The sequence below is a fragment of the Eptatretus burgeri genome, chromosome 1, assembly GCF_056783735.1.
Source record: "Eptatretus burgeri isolate ZD-2024b chromosome 1, Ebu_testis_v1, whole genome shotgun sequence".
Taxonomy (NCBI): Eukaryota; Metazoa; Chordata; class Myxini; order Myxiniformes; family Myxinidae; genus Eptatretus; species Eptatretus burgeri.
This window is the reverse complement of record NC_140961.1, coordinates 53,633,963-53,650,545: the sequence shown is the minus strand read 5'-3', so window position 1 is coordinate 53,650,545 and position 16,583 is coordinate 53,633,963. Positions and strand designations below refer to the sequence as shown.

Here is a 16,583-nt window from a genome sequence, read left to right as displayed (position 1 = left end):
AGAAAGCTGTAAAATCAGATTAGCTCAAGCTGAATACCATGCATTTAGAGCTTGCTTGGTTGGAGTCCTTGTACCAAACTCTGTCAAAGGCTTTTCTGATGTCAAGCTCAACAACGACTTTCTCTGAAGCACTTGAGAGCTGAAGACCATTCGAGAAAACACTTGAGAGTTAAAAGATGTTTATTGATGACAGATTCCATGATTTTGGAGATATTGAATGTCAAAGTGATTGGACAGTAATTTGAAGGGATCAGACATGTCACCCTTCTTCAGGACAGGACAGACAGAGGTGTGCTTCCAAGAGGTTGGGTAAATACTGGTACAGCTGGAGACATTGAAAAGTTTGGAGAAAATAGGAGCAGGTTCGGGGGCACAGTGGAAAAAAAATAAGGCAAACAGCAGGAATGACATCTTGGACCATTGGCTTTGTTGGTGACAAGGGAGAGCAGGGTCTGGCAAACTTTGGGAGTGGAAAATTTGATGATGGGGATAAGGGAGTTGGAGTCAAGAAAAGCATGAGTTATATTGGAGTCATCCAGAGTATAATTGGCTGCAAACTACGAGGCAAAGCCATTGGCTTTAGGAGAGCTGGAGAAGGAGCCACCAAAGTTGTTCAGAGGAGGAAAACATTTCTCATGAAGGGCATGTCAACTGTTCAGCAAGCTGAAGTGATATTTCAGGGAAAGGAGAATGTATCTTGCATGCTGGAAAGAGAGAGGGTAGAAAACTGGAAATTCCAAGATAGTGTTTTACATGCAAAAGTTATGGCCAGAAAGCTAGGAGGGCAAGCTCGGAGATGTGGTGTTACGTATGCAGTTGTATAACACATGTTGCAAAGCATTGCAGGTAATTTCTGAAAGGTGTCGAGATGTGGGTGCCAAGGGCGGCTTGAATATTACATGAAGTCCTGGACATTCATTCACTTACCTTGGCAGTAATATCATGTCTCCGCATGTTGTGAGCCAGAGGTCGACAGACATCTGGGTCGAGCATGGAGAGTCAAGAATTCACTGGACCAAGGGGTGTGGTGCTGTCAGTACCAATGCGGTATGCAGGAGGATGAAAGTCTGATTTTTTTAAGTCCTTGGGGTTTCCAGTCTTGGTCGACAGATGTGGAACTTGGACTCTGACCAAGAATGTGAGACAAAGACTTAAATCCTTCAGCACCAGATTTCTTCAGAAAATTATTGGCTATCGCTGGTCAGACTTTGTGTCTAACGAGTGTTTGCTGAGAGAGACTCAAATGAGATTTGGTACCTGTATAGTCCGTGAGCGTTAACTGCAATACTATGTACATGTAGCTCATTTTCCTGACACTGATCCTGCTCACCAGATTCTCTCAGCGAGGGAGCTTCATGAATGGAGGGAGCCAACGGCCTGACTAAATGCCTTGTGGTTGCAGCAGGTCGATTGGCATCTCAAGGAGATGGGGATGGGCCAGGCATCTGTCATGGGAATGGGCATGGGCCAGGCATCTGTCTTGGGAATGGGAATTTGCCTCATCCTCCATGCCCTCTTGCTCCAAAAAAGGGCTAATGTGTGAAGTCAAGTGTACTTTGCTTCCCATGATGGTAAACAAACCTTTCTAAGCTGTCAGTTGATATATAAGCATGTTCATTCCCAGAGTAATGCCCCCAACTTTATAACCTTTAGTCCAACAATCCACCCGTGCCATTCATGCATCTCAAACCCCTGCCATCGTCCTTTCGCCTCCCAACTCCCCACTTCACAACCATCCTAATTTCACAAATCCGCACGTCATGAATTACCTACCGATTAGTTCGATACAATGGACCCAAATTAATTTAACTCGCACAAAGGATCGTTAATCGTGTGCAATCACTGTGGAATTAAATAGACTTGTTGTTTTCATTTCCTGCAATACCCCCCATTTGGATACAATGGAGGCAAACATTAGCACTGCTGTGGTCGTCTTCATTCTTTTCTTGCAAAACAACACATTAAAGGCTATCATTATAGCTGAAGAATCATTAACAATGAAGCTGTTTACTGCAGCTGATGCCATCGTGTGTTCAACGGAGACAACAACTGATCAACCCCTCTCAGTGGTTGTAAAAACCCAGATAGGCTTGACCTCCGTAGAGAATGGATGTCCAAACGAGTGGACAAATTTGGTGATATGGAAAGCCCGAACAAGGGAAGTACTGAACAAGAGATCATGCTCCCGTTTAATTAAAGTTTTATAATAGGTCAGGTAAGATCTGTGACCTGCTACAGGTACCATGTAAACCTGTACTAACCTGTTCCATGGTCGGGTTGTCGGCGACTAAACCGTCTCCCCCACCAGGTTTTCTGGTGAGGAGGGTGTTTGGATATGGACATCCAGCAGGATTAAAAACAAAACCTGTCAAAGGGCGGAGGAGCTCCTTGTGAGCCAACGTCCATCCATATCTAGTGCCCAACTGTGTCTGCAGACGTCCTCCTGCAGTTGGGTTACTTTTTTATTAGGAGGTTGGTGGCAGGATTTGCACTCCGGCCACAGTAAAACCCTTCATTCCGCAAAACACAAAAACGCAAAAAAAAATCTGAAAACCCACTCCGTGGGAGTACCTCCTGTGCAGCTTCCCTTCGCAGGGCAGCTCACCGGATGACGGGATTGGGGCAAAGCCTTTGGGACCCCCAATCTTTGATGAGAGGAGGGAAACCACGGGGTAACATCCCTGGGTCAGATAGCGGGAGAGTGTGTCGGAGTGGTGCTGAGGTGTCGTCCACCAGACGGCGGTCTCCTTGGGTTAACCTGAGGCGGTCCCTTCGGGTGGGTGCCTGGAATGTCCTATCCCTAAGAGAGGATGATCAGCTGTCTCTGTTATCATCTGAGCTCAAGCGTTTGGACATCGGGATTGCAGCTCTCTCTGAGGTTCGGATACCGGATTGCGGCGAGATAAAGGTGGGTGGTTACACCTACTATTGGTCTGGTCGCTCTGATGGTGACCATACCCAAGGAGTTGCTGAAGCTGTGTCCAATAAGCTGACCCCAATGATAATTGAGGTAACACCGGTCAACGAGCGTATTATGAGATTAAGGATTCGTCACTCCTTAGTTGTCATTTCCCTGGTCTCTGTTTATGCTCCGACTGAGGCGAGTGATCTCACCGTGAAGGATGCATTCTACACCACACTCGAGTCTGTGGTTGATCAGTGCCCCAGACGAGATACACTTCTAGTCTTGGGGGATTTCAATGCATCGACTGCAACCGATAGGGATGGTTATGAGGTGTGTGTTGGTCCCCATGGGTCAGGAACAATGAACCAGAATAGCACTAAGTTCCTTGACTTTGCAAGAAGTCATGGACTTAGGGTGGCTGGTTCATGGTTTCAGCGCCCACAAGCTCATCGCTGGACATGGTATTCCAACACTGGCGGTGTGGCAAAGATTGACCATGTCCTCATTGACGGTCGTTGGAGGATGATCCAGAACTGCAGGGTCTACCGGAGTGCTCAGTTCGTCAATACTGACCACAGGCTTGTTGTAGCAACTCTAAAGCTGCACCTTAAATCCTGGAGAATGGTACCATTCCAGCTGAGGCTGGATGTTGGCAAGCTCAGGGATGAAAGAGTAGCTAAGGAGTTTGTGAACAGGCTGAGTGGACACTTGGGGGGTCTGGGTGCTTTGGGGGGTCCTGAAGAGTTGTGGAGCGCCTTCAAGACCACCGTACTTGATGTTGCCGGTGGATGTCTTGGAACTCACCGCAGGGTAAAGAAGAATTTTGTCTCTCAAGGGACACTGGACACCATTGCCCAGAGTCGCAGGGCCAGGCTGAATGGCAGAGCTGAGCTTTTCAGGGAGCTGAGGCGTAAAACTGTACGTGCACTGAGGGTGGACAAGGAGGCCTATGTGCAAGGAATCTGTGAGGGGGTAGATCATCACCTGTGGACAGGTGATTCTCGTCCCGCTTACAGGGGAATTCGCGCATTGCGTTCATCCAAGCCCATCCCTCGGAGCACTGCAGTTAGAGCAGAGAGTGGTAGGCTCTTGACAGAGGAGTCTGATGTGAAGGCCCGCTGGGCCGGTTACTTTGAGCGGTTGTACCAGGCTGATCCCCCAGCTGTCGAGTTGGACATCAAGGGTGTTACAATCCCTGTAGCTGACCCTCGAATCAACTGTGGTCCACCTTCGCTTGTGGAAACACGGGCTGCGGTGAACCGGTTGAAACGGGGAAAAGCTCCAGGGATCTGTGGAATCCATGCTGAACTTCTCAAGGCTGGTGGAAATGCTGCAGTCGTGTCATTGCATGCAGTTTTGTGCTCTGCCTGGAACACAGGCATCATCCCAAGTGATTGGAAGAGGGGCCTTGTTGTTCCTCTCTGGAAAGGGAAGGATGATCGCCAAGACTGCAACAACTACCGAGGGGTGACGCTGCTCTCAGTGCCGGGCAAGGTCTTTGCTCGGATAATTCTTGATAGGGTTCGCCACCATCTGCTTGAGCACCAGCGTCCAGAGCAGTCAGGCTTTACACCAAAGAGGTCAACGATTGACCGTATCCTTGCTCTTCGTGTCCTCACCGAACGCAGACGAGAGTTTCGGCAGGGGCTGCTTGCAGCCTATGTTGATCTCTGAAAAGCGTTCGATTCAGTGAATCGGGACGTCCTCTGGAGGATTCTTGGTCTTCGTGGGGTGCCACCAAAACTGATCGATCTGATGTCTGAACTCTACTCTGGTACTGAGAGTGCTGTGAAGTGTGGTGGTACCATCTCTGACTTATTTCCAGTTGTTACTGGAGTTCATCAGGGGTGTGTACTGGCCCCCACACTTTTCAGCACTTGTATGGACTGGATTTTAGGGAGGATGTCGGAGAGATCAAGCTGCGGTGCATCGTTTGGGAATGTCAAGATCTCGGACCTTGATTTTGCAGATGATGCAGTCATTTTGCGGAGACTTTAGATATCCTTTTGGGGGCCCTCAAGGTGCTGAATGAGGAGTCGGAGCCGCTGGGATTACGGGTTTCTTGGGTCAAAACTAAGATCCAGGCTTTCGGTGACATCTTGGATGCTGCTGTCCTGTCTGTGTCTGTTTGTGGTGAGGATGTTGAGGTCGTGGAGAGATTCACTTCCCTTGGCAGTGTAATTCATGTCTCTGCTGGCTGTGAGTCAGAGGTCAATAGACGTGTGGGTCGGGCCTGGGGAGTCATGGATTCACTGGATCATGGGGTGTGGCGCTGCCGGTACCTGTGCGGGAGGACGAAAGTCCGAGTCTTCAGGACCTTGGTACTTCCAGTCTTGCTCTATGGATGCGAGACTTGGACTCTGACCAAGAATCTGAGATGGAGACTTAATTCCTTTGGTACCAGGTCTCTTCGGAGAATCCTTGGCTATCGCTGGTCGGATTTTGTGTCCAACGAGCGGTTGCTGAGAGAGACTCGGATAAGATTTGTTACCTGCATAGTCCATGAGCATCAGTTGCGGCTGTCTGGACATGTGGCTCGTTTTCCTGACGCTGAGCCTGCTCACCAGATTCTCTCAGCGAGGGAGTCTCATGAGTGGAGGAGGCCGATGGGCCAACCACGTGCCTCGTGGTTGCAGCAGGTTGACCATCATCTCAAGGAGATGGGGATGGGCCTGGCATCTGCCTGGGGGATGGCCAGACGGAGGCCCCTGGAGTACCGGCGGAAAGTGGACGCAGCGACGCGCTGTTCTGGCACATGCTCCCATACCTGACCTGACCTGACCTGACCTGATAGTTTTATTACTTCTGGTGTTCACCAACCAAGCTCGCAACGTGAGCATCGAAACCTCTCCTGGGGAAAACGTCACCCTCAACTGTACTTTTGGTGTTCATCGGGATGATATCGGCGTCTTGACTCGTCCCTTCTGCTGGGACGTCTCGACTCGTCCCATCTGCCAGGAGCACCTTCCACTCATCTCGACCTGGCTCATGTGTCGGGACTTTTGATTCATCTCGCTCTCATCCATCAAGCTCTCCTTATTATGAGTCCTTTGGCCAAGCCTGCGCTCACGTCTGCCTGTTTGGACCATGAGAGCCACCGAGGGGTGCTTGCATGCCGCATGAGTCTGTAGGCAGACTTCAGAGGTCTGCACACGGCACGAGCTTATAGGAATCTGTGTAATGTGAGGCAGGAGCCGTACCCATGCTCAGCTCTGCACTCTATCTACTTCCTTCCTCTCTACGTTTCCCCGGAATGATCTATGGCATGCCATGTCCTGTGTTCAACAAAAGAAGACAGTCTGTTTTCTCATGCATCTTTTAATTGTGCCTTTCCATTGTGATTTATGTCCAACCACTACAAATGCATGGCATTGCTGATTAAATAAACCTCATTGCACTTGTTGAATAAATGTGCGAATTAAACTGTTAAATGTTTCTGACCTGCTCACTCTCATCCTTTCCTCCACTGGTCTGACATCGTGTGTAAATTTAGTTAGACGGGAAGTTTATTCCCTACCGATTGGCTCCGGAATTAGCCAACAGCCATCCACGGTTCGCTCAGCCATACATAATAGATGGGTGGCTGTTGAGGGCATGCCCCATAATTACGGTTACCATGCCAATGGTAAGGTATCCTTTCCTCTATTCTTTGCAGAGGACCAAGGAGCGAAAACCCTGCTCGGCTCAGCAGTTTTAATCGACAGCCACAGTTGCCTTGCAACCCAACAGACCGCATACTTATCTGTGTCCAACGGCCTTAGGACCAGAGGTCGGGTAAAGGTCCAAGGAGCTCCCTCGTGATAACCCCGTACCCTGTGTCTGTAACAATATTTACCTTTAACAACCATATCATATTGTATTCAAGATCATTTCATGTACACTCTGCACAACAGCTGTGTTTCAGGATTTATAGTTATATTGAGACTCACAATCGATGTCCAAATAGACACACCCCATGGAAGTTGTTCACCGGAAGCACAAACCAGTTTGTGAGAATGGTTGCCTTCTCCTCATCCTGTTAAAACAAGAGTGCAGCAACAACCTCGTTTAACAAAGATGTGCCATGATGATGATGGATATGTGACACAAAAAAAACAACTCACATAGAGGAAGAACACATTTGGATAAAGTCTGTTTCACATCTAAATCCCATGGGCTGACAGGATGGCCTAGAGGTATGCACACTCACTTCTAGGCTGTCTAGTCTAGAATTGAATCCTGATCCAGCTATAAACTGTCATCCTGGTGTTTCACAGGTAGGGTGATTCATCAATATGTGTGCCATCCTTTGGATGTACGTTAAATAGGAATCCCGTCTGCCAGCATTTTTTGGTGGAGGTGAAAGATGTGGTGTCCTTCGTGAAGAGTAGATGAGCTATTGTTGGCACAATAGCCAAATTCCAAATTTCTGAAGAACCAGGAGAGGACATTGCATTAGTGGCAAAGCCACACCCTCAGCAAATAATACGACCACACAGCCCTGCGCTGCATATGAATGAAGAAGATCTAAATTCCATAGATTTCTATACAACATATTATTATTACTCCTTGGCATGGAATAGACTGGTTAAAAAAAAAAAACAGAAAATGTGCTTCTTTACAATTCAAGAAGCATTTTTGGGGAAAAGCTGGCAAACCACTTTTTCTGGGGTAGTTTTTCGCGCTGAACACGAATCTGTTGTTTGCCGAGCCCAAAAATGCCTAATGAGGTCACTAATTAAGGTCAAAGGTCAATGAGTGCAAACTTCAAAAAAAAAATTTAAATGGTTATTTTGACATCCTCTATCCATATATGTGACTTATTTTGTGATATTTTGTATGGTAAAGCTATAACAGGTCATCAAAATTGTAGAATTAAAGGAAATTGTTGAGGAAAAATTACACACTTTTGCAAATATCTCTGTAACAGTGCGACTTTGTTTCGTGTGGAGGTATACATTTTGCTTGCATTTTTTACTCCTACGTCTACAGTAAGGAAGGTTTTCTGCTTCTGCTGATGGTATGATATCCTATGGTGAATAAGACAGATGTGTTTATGACCTAATTTGCATATTAAGCATATAGGTCAAAGGTTAATGAGTATGAAAGGTGATTGTTACATTTTTCCTCACAGCTACTGGTAATTTTGCCCCTTGGCTTCTCCAAGTCCACTCCACTTGACAGTGTTGCCATCTATGTGAAGCCGGCTACATTTCACACTAGCCATGCTTGACATTCCATTTCCATTCAAACAGGGTGTTCTTGAAGTAGCCCTAAATGAAGAATGAATCTAATAGCCTAGCCATCCAGTCAGTGCCTTAGGCATTACAAGAACAGGTAGGGATCCTCTTCAAGTTTTATCAAACAGAAATATGAATGAAAATGAAAGTGAAAGTGACAGTAAATGAATCCATGGCCAGACATGCTTGACATATACACCCACAGATGCACAAGGTTGTGAGCCTAGAGCGAGTGATGAGTGCATCTACTGCTATGCTGTTGATTAGACTGCTGTCTGTACTAAATCTGAAGCCAGAGCAGGAGCCAGGGCAAGCACCAGCTATCTTTGCAGTACAGGGGGAGCAGGGGGTGGGGGGGGGGACTTTTCATGATCAGAACATGCATGCCTGGAGCTGTCAGGTTTTTGTTTCTCTCCCAGGCAACTATGGAACCTATTGCAAGCCTCAAGCGACAGCGTGAGGATGTGACGTTTGAACATTGCATCATATGCCAGGAAAGCAGCCGGGCTAAAGACACGGTTTTCAACCAGACAGACCAATGCATTGCTTCCATCAGAGAGACAACTGAGCTCGGATGCAAACTGAGGCACTGTGAATTTCACTGTGAATTGTAAAATTTCACTGTGAATATATATATATATATATATACATATATATACATATATATATACATATATATATATATATACATACACGTATATATTATCCCTGTGTCGTAAGAGGCGACCAGGGTTGCGTCAGGAAGGGCATCCGACATAAAACCTGTGCCAAATTATTATGCGGATCATAACAGATGATCCGCTGTGGCGACCCCTAAAGGGAGCAGCCGAAAGAAGAAGATATATATATATATATATATATATATATATATATATATATATATATATATATATATATACACATATATATATATATATATATATATATATATATATATACACATATACATATACATTTATTAATAACATAAAAACCATTTAAATGGCAACATAATGTCGTTTTGGATCTATTTATATTTCTGAGTACACATTCTCAGCCATCGGCCATATCAAATCTAAAAGTCAAGCTCGCTTCAATGATGAGAATCTTCGCACATCGTGTTGTGTCACCAGTCTTCAACCAGATTATGAAGCAGTTACAGCTTTCTGTAGGTGCATCCTCTCTTTGTTACCAGATCTCCTACCAGTAGCTTTCACCTAAAAACAACATTGCATTTATATCGATGTTTCTGGGAGATGTTCACAAACAATCTTTAGAAACAGCTGAGTGTGATGGGTGGGAAAAAAAAGAAAATGGCTCAGTAATTTAGAAAATGTGTTAATACGGCAAACGGCTCAGAAATCAGGCGTTATCAAATATATTTTGCTTTGAAACTCACAAAGAGAAACATATAACCTTTGTAAAGCAAATCAGATAACCAAATGCAAATATTTATAGATGGTATTAAATAATGGAGGTATTTAGATGACAATACAATAAATAAATATTTTTTATAAAATACATTATAAAATGCATTAATATAATTTATTGGTGGTTGCTGCACACAGTGCATCATGATAAATTGGTTATTGATGACAGTTTCAATATTTGAATGACAGTTGAAGTCTATGGTTGGATGGAGGTGCTGTGTAATGAACATGTCGACAAGGTAAAGTGTTGATTGCTTAATATATTAACATATAAAATGGTGTATGATTAAAGTTAGTCATATGTAGTTATACTTTAAATAAAAGTAATAATTAAATAAGTTTTTATAAGGATATTGCATTGCTGTGTTGACTGACTGGACAGTACTTCGAGGTTGTAGGTCCATTGATGTCAAATAATCTACTGATGTGGACTTGCGACAGGGGTTGCGAATTCAGCGTTTGGAGAGGTTCTGGGCTGAAAGGATCGAAACCTTGATGAAAAACGGTGCTCAGCTGATGATCCGGGCAGTTGGGAAATCAGTAAATGGCTTATAAGTTAAGGTGAAACTTCAAATAAAATAGCTTTTGTAAGTATTTACCAGTACATAATATATCCGTGTGTGTGTGTGTGTGTGTGTGTGTGTGTGTGTGTGTGTGTGTGTGTGTGTGTGTGTGTGTTGTTATGTCTGGCATTCTTCTTGGGACTATGGTGCAGTAATTGGTCTATATTTAGATTAGAAACAGGCTCGAGGACAAAGGAAACCCTGAAAGAACCTCCATAAGATACGGGATGAAACTTTGCCACCACAGCACCTGTAACAGGCATGGCATGTCCACACACCCACGGAGAATCCTTGCAGATCCAAGTCTACCCATATGTACCACTGGCTGCTAGGTTTTGGAGTTATGGAGGGGACACGGACACACACACACACACACACACACACACACACACACACACACACACACACACACACACACACACACACACACACACACACACACACACACACACACACACACACACACACACACACACACACACACACACACACACACACACACACACACACACACACACACACACCCTTTTATTAGTATAGATGGTGCAAATGTATGTGATTATGTATGTTTGCATATCTACTCTTCACACATTGGTTGGACAGCTGACCTGATGTCACCCACAACTGTAACCTAAACTATTTAACTTAAAGTGCCCAGAGGACCCAACCCCCCCCCCCACCTTATAAATAGACCCCTTCCAATACTGATGTTACAACTACTGTAGTTGTTTTTTTTTTTACTATATTTTATGGAACAAGAGATCTAGATTTTTTCAGTAAGTTGAGTTTCTTTATTGCTAGGTTTCTATTGTAAAATATTGGAAAGGCAATGACAAACCATTCAATAGATATCCCAGTCTGATTGGTTTCACAGTCCCTTATCTTAAGTCAAGGAGGATGGTATTTTATTCATTGGACTTGCAATTTTAAACATGAGCAGAAATGGCAATATTGACTCAATTAAATAACTCTTAACAAATGTTGACCTTTCATTGTACAAAATGACAAATTTATGTTTTTAAAACCTTTACTCATTTTCTTCAGGTGTGCCTGTAGCAACTGTTATAACAGAAAATGGAAGTTAGTGTTGGGCAACACAGCATTTCAGCATGCTGCAAAAATAAAACTGCAAGCAATAAATTACAGTAGCAGAAAACGACGATTGTTTTGATGAACAACAATCCTGGGATCCACCAATCTTGGCAGTACTGATATGAGTACTCGTGTATAAAAGTGGTCACTGAATACTGGATTGTCTTTGTATCCATTATGGCTGGCAGTGCTGAAAGTGAGTTAACTTTTGCAAGCAACAAGAAACCATTCTCAAGCATTTTTGTGTTCAAAAAAGCCCCAAAAATATATATTTTAAAAAATTCTTGCCTTTGATCCAGTGTGAGAAGCCAGATGAGTTTCTGTGCTCAAATTAGCACATTTCTTCTGGCAGGTGACTGCAGGTTTTTGGCCATATTTACTACCTCTTTTGTTGAAAAGCAGAGTGTCGTGGAAATCACTGTTGGAATTGCAATGCTGTTTTTTCATCCAAAAGCTTTCCAAATCTCTGCTGGTGGTCTTCGCAACAGGTTGTCGTTGCACTCCATTCAGCAGCACCATCAATGGAGTCGCTGGTTTTGTTTGGCCCTTCAGCTTTACTTCAACTGAAATGTCACCATCTCCTGCCTTATGGATATCTCCCACCTTATTGTGTCTGCTCCATTTATTGAGTGTTGAGGACAGATTTTGGCAATTTCGTTTAGGATACACATGATTTGACAAGATGTCCTCATTCGTCGATGCACTTCTTAACGTCATGTTTTAAATGAATGCTGAAAAAGAAAACAACAGAAAACTAGAATGACAACCTTCAACGTCACATCGCCAGTATGGCTCCGCCTACATTACTACATCATTATACATACTTGTACCAAGTTTGATTTAAATCCGTAAACCCAGATTTAAAATATTAAATAATTCTGTCTGCCAGACCCATGCATCCGATCAGGTTGAAATTTAAAACATATATTCTACATGTCTACTGGATCATAACGGTGATGTTTCACATCTACTTATGAAGAGGTTCAAGAGAAAGAAAGAATTTTGTTCAAACCAATATGGCTGCCCGACAATGTGACCTCTTAATTATATGAACACCCAAGTATCCCCAAGGCTTGGGGAACATGTAAGTGAAGTTTGCCCTTGATCTGTCAAGCCATTCTGGAGAAGAAGATTTTAAAATGTTTGTTCTTCAAAAAAAAAATCAGAGCCGTCAAACCATGCGACCTATGACGACATAGGTGGAGAACTTTTGTTCCTTATGGATAGGCGATCATACCTATGATGTTTCGCCTTGATCAGTTCAGCAATTACAGAGAAGAAGATTTTTGAAGGTTTTATGTTAAAAACAACATGGCTGCCAAACCACCTGACCAATGACACCATCAATTTTTTGGCCGAATACAATTTCGCCCGAGATCACCCTCAAAAATGTTCATACTGTTTGGATAAAGCTTTTGACATATGCAATTATTATGTCATAACAAAACAACATATTTTGGAGATACAAAGGTCCAAAGTTTTTCTTTTTTCCAAAATGGCTGCCACACCACATGACCTATGATGTCATAGTTATCACAAAAAAATTCTGCACGAGTCCTCGCATCTATGATGAAAATTGTGTCAATCGGATAAGCAGTTGCAGGGAAAACAGAGAAAATTTGCATGGATGTACGGATGGACGGACGGATGGACAACCCGAAACATAATGCCACTGGCGACTTCGTCACCGTAGGCATAAAAAGACCATGATTAATTAAGACAAAATAATGACTAATCAATATTAAGTTTAACAAGCTCGGATGAGCTAAGATCCTCGTCCTCTTAATGATGACGTCATAAAAACGAATAAGACATCATTGTGATGTATCAGGTTTGCGATAAATTATCTGGGCTAATGCCCGGCTTGATTCCCACAAACAAATTTCAAACAGCTTGTCTAGTTTCGGAGATAATGGTATAGGCGATTTCCATAAGCGGCGATATTATGACGTCAACTTTTTCTAGGAAGAATTTCCAAAATCGGAGATGGTTACTGCCTGCGCGTGGGCTATCTGCATATACATGGCACGTTTCACGAAGATCCGATGAAAACTCTGGGTTGTGCAAAAAAAAATGTCAAAAAATAGGAATGACGTCATAAAAATTGATATGACGTCATAGTGATGTACCATATGTGCAGTAATTCAGCTCTGCTAATGCCCTGTTCGATTCCCGCAAACAGAATTCAAAAAGCTTGCCTAGTTTCGGAGATAATTTTTTAGGTGATTTCCATTAGCGGAGATATTTTGACGCCACAACTTTTTTTTCTCGGAGGAATTTTAAAAATCGGAGATGGTTACTGTCTGCGCAGAGTATTTCTACATATGTATGCCACGTTTCAGTAAGTTTCGATGAAAACTGTAGGCTGTGAAACAAACTAGTTTCGGAGATAATGGTATAGGCGATTTCCATTCGCGGCGATATTGTGACGTTAACTTTTTTTCTAGAAAGAATTTCCAAAATCGGAGATGGTTACTGCCTGTGCGTGGGCTTTCGGCATATACATGGCAAGTTTCACGAAGATCCGATGAAAACTCTGGGTTATGAAACAAAAAATGTCAAAAAACAGGAATGACTTCATAAAAATTGATATGACGTCATAGTGATGTATCTTATGTGCAGTAATTCATCTCTGCTAATGCCCCGTTCGATTCCCGCAAACAGAATTTTAAAAAAACTTGCCAAGTTTGACATAATTTTTAGGCCATTTCCATTAGCGGAGATATTTTGACGTCATAACTTTTTTTCTCGGAGGAATTTTCAAAATCGGAGATGGTTACTGTCTGTGCGGGGTATTTTTACATATATATGCCAAGTTCCAGGAAGTTTCGATGAAAACTGTAGGCTGTGAAAAAAACTAGTTTCGGAGATAATGGTATAGGCGATTTCCATTAGCGGCAATATTATGACATTAACTTTTTTCTAGGAAGAATTTCCAAAATCGGAGATGGTTACTGCCTGCACGTGAGCTTTCTGCATATACATGGCAAGTTTCACGAAGATCCGATGAAAACTCTGAGTTATGAAACAAAAAATGTCAAAAATAGGAATGACGTCATAAAAATTGATATGATGTCATAGTGATGCATCTTATGTGCATCATCTCTGCTAATGCCACGTCGGATTTTCGTTTTTGACAAAATGACGGATCACTGTGGTCTCGCCAGTGATCACTGTGTTGAAGAAGTTGGGATCGCTGTTCACAGTCTCCAGCATGTCCTGTGCGATCTCCAAACGGAGTTGCTTCTGCTCGATCGTTAGCAGCTTTGGCACGAACTTCGCTGAGATTCTCCTTAAGCCCAAATCCTCAGTCACAATGGAATGAACGGATCCAATGCAGACGCCCGCCTCGTCTGCAAGTTCTCTGATCGTGATTCGACGATTCTGCATCAGCAGGGTCCTCACTTGGTCAATGACGATCTCATTTCGGGATGTTGAGGGCCTACCAGAACGTGCTTCACTTTCCACTGATGTGCGACGATCTTTGAAGCGGTTGTACCACTCTTTTATCTGTGTGGTGCCTATTGCTTCGTTCCCGAAGGCCTGTTGAATCTTGCGGATCATTTCCACTTGGGAATCACCAAGCTTTACATAAAATTTGATGGAGTAGCGTTGTTCAAGTTTTTCCGTCATTTTGTCAAAAACGAAAATCCGACGGCGCTCATTGACACTTCCTCACTCATCAGCGGGCAGTCGGCCACTGATAGCTTCTGCAGGCGGGAAAATATTCACGTATACGAATGAGGATCACCTACATACGTGCACCAAACCACACCTCCCTAGCTTCATTTGTTTACGAACAAAAAATTAAGGTTGGATACTTTTTGAACACACCTCGTATATGCCAAGTTTCAGGAAGTTTCGATGAAAACTGTAGGCTGTGAAACAAATGAAACAAAAACAAAAAAATGTCAAAAAAACAGGAATGACGTCATAAAAATTGATATGACGTCATAGTGATGTATCATATGTGCGGTAATTCATCTCTGCTAATGCCCTGTTCGATTCCCACAAACAATTCAAAAAACTTGCCTAGTTTGAGATAACTTTTAAGGCGATTTCCATTAGCGGAGATATTTTGACGTCATAACTTTTTTTTCTAGGAGGAATTTTCAAAATCGGAGATGGTTACTGTCTGTGCAGGGTATTTTTACATATATACGCCAAGTTTCAGGAAGTTTCGATGAAAACTGTAAGCTGTGAAACAAAAAAGTCCACAAGAACAACAACGTGAGTTAGACTTCGAGATCCTCCACGAGGATCGAAAAAGTCCACAAGAACAACAACGTGAGTAAGACTTAGAGATCCTCCTCTTCTTCTTCCTCTTTCGGCTCGCTCCCGTTAGGGGTCGCCACAGCAGATCAACCGTCTCCATTTCGCTCTATCCTCCACATCTTCCATTGACACTCCAACCACCCGCATGTCCGCCCTCACCGTATCCATGAACCTCTTCTTTGGCCTTCCTCTTCTCCTCCTGCCTGGCGGCTCCATCTTCAGCATCCTTCTCCTGATATACTCCGCTTCCCTCCTGTGAACATGTCCAAACCATCTCAATCTCGCCTCTCTCACTTTGTCTCCAAACCGTCCTACCTGCGCTGTCCCTCTAATATACTCATTCCTTATCCTGTCCATCCTCGTCACTCCCAACGAGAATCGCAGCATCTTTAACTCTGCCACCTCCAGCTCCGCTTCCTGTCTTTTTGTTAGTGCCACCGCCTCCAAACCATACAACATAGCTGGTCTCACTACCGTCTTATATACTTTCCCCTTCACTCTTGCAGCTACCCTTCTGTCACAAATCACTCCTGCAACTCTTCTCCACCCACTCCATCCTGCCTGCACTCTCTTTTTCACTTCTCTCCCACACTCTCCGTTACTTTGGACAGTTGATCCCAAGTATTTAAACCAATCCACCTTCCCCACCTCAACTCCTTGCAACCGCACCATATCACCACCCTCCCTCTCATTTACGCACATGTACTCCGTACTTAGAGATCCTCCACGTGGATCTAAAAATCACAACAATCATGATGAAAATGAAAACAACAAAATGTTTGTCAACTCGACAACGAATTAATAAAACTAGAACTGCCATTTTATAACTGCTGGCAGTGATGAGCAGGTATGAAAACGTCCCTCTTTGATTGGACACCTAACTAATGACATCCTCTTTATTACCTCCGCCACCGAAGTTGAAGGAGGTTAGGTTTTTTTTTTGTTGCTTGTTTTCTCCAGCTCTCCAGCTCTCCAGCTCTCCAGCTCTCCAGCTCTCCAGATATATATATATATATATATATATATATATATATATATATATATATATATATATATATATATATATATATATATATATATATATATATGATTATATGTCTCTCTGTCTCTCGCTCTCTCT

General features: G+C 43.4%; 1 protein-coding gene across 3 annotated transcripts in view; it reads right to left on the bottom strand.

Moving 5' to 3' along the window:
* The window catches only part of MIS18BP1 (MIS18 binding protein 1), a 184,037-nt gene that overhangs the window by 153,374 nt on the left and 14,080 nt on the right, over window positions 1-16,583 (bottom strand). The window contains exons 2-4 of one of the 3 annotated variants that reach the window (XM_085884332.1): window positions 15,023-15,066; window positions 11,477-11,919; window positions 6,835-6,920 (exon numbers count right to left, since the gene is read on the bottom strand). In XM_085884332.1, coding sequence (XP_085740458.1) covers window positions 6,835-6,920; window positions 11,477-11,905 — 515 coding nt within the window. In that variant the 5' untranslated portion in view covers window positions 11,906-11,919; window positions 15,023-15,066. The remainder of the gene's footprint in view (window positions 1-6,834; window positions 6,921-11,476; window positions 11,920-15,022; window positions 15,067-16,583) is intronic. The other 2 variants (XM_085884325.1, XM_085884342.1) reach the window with 2 other exon arrangements.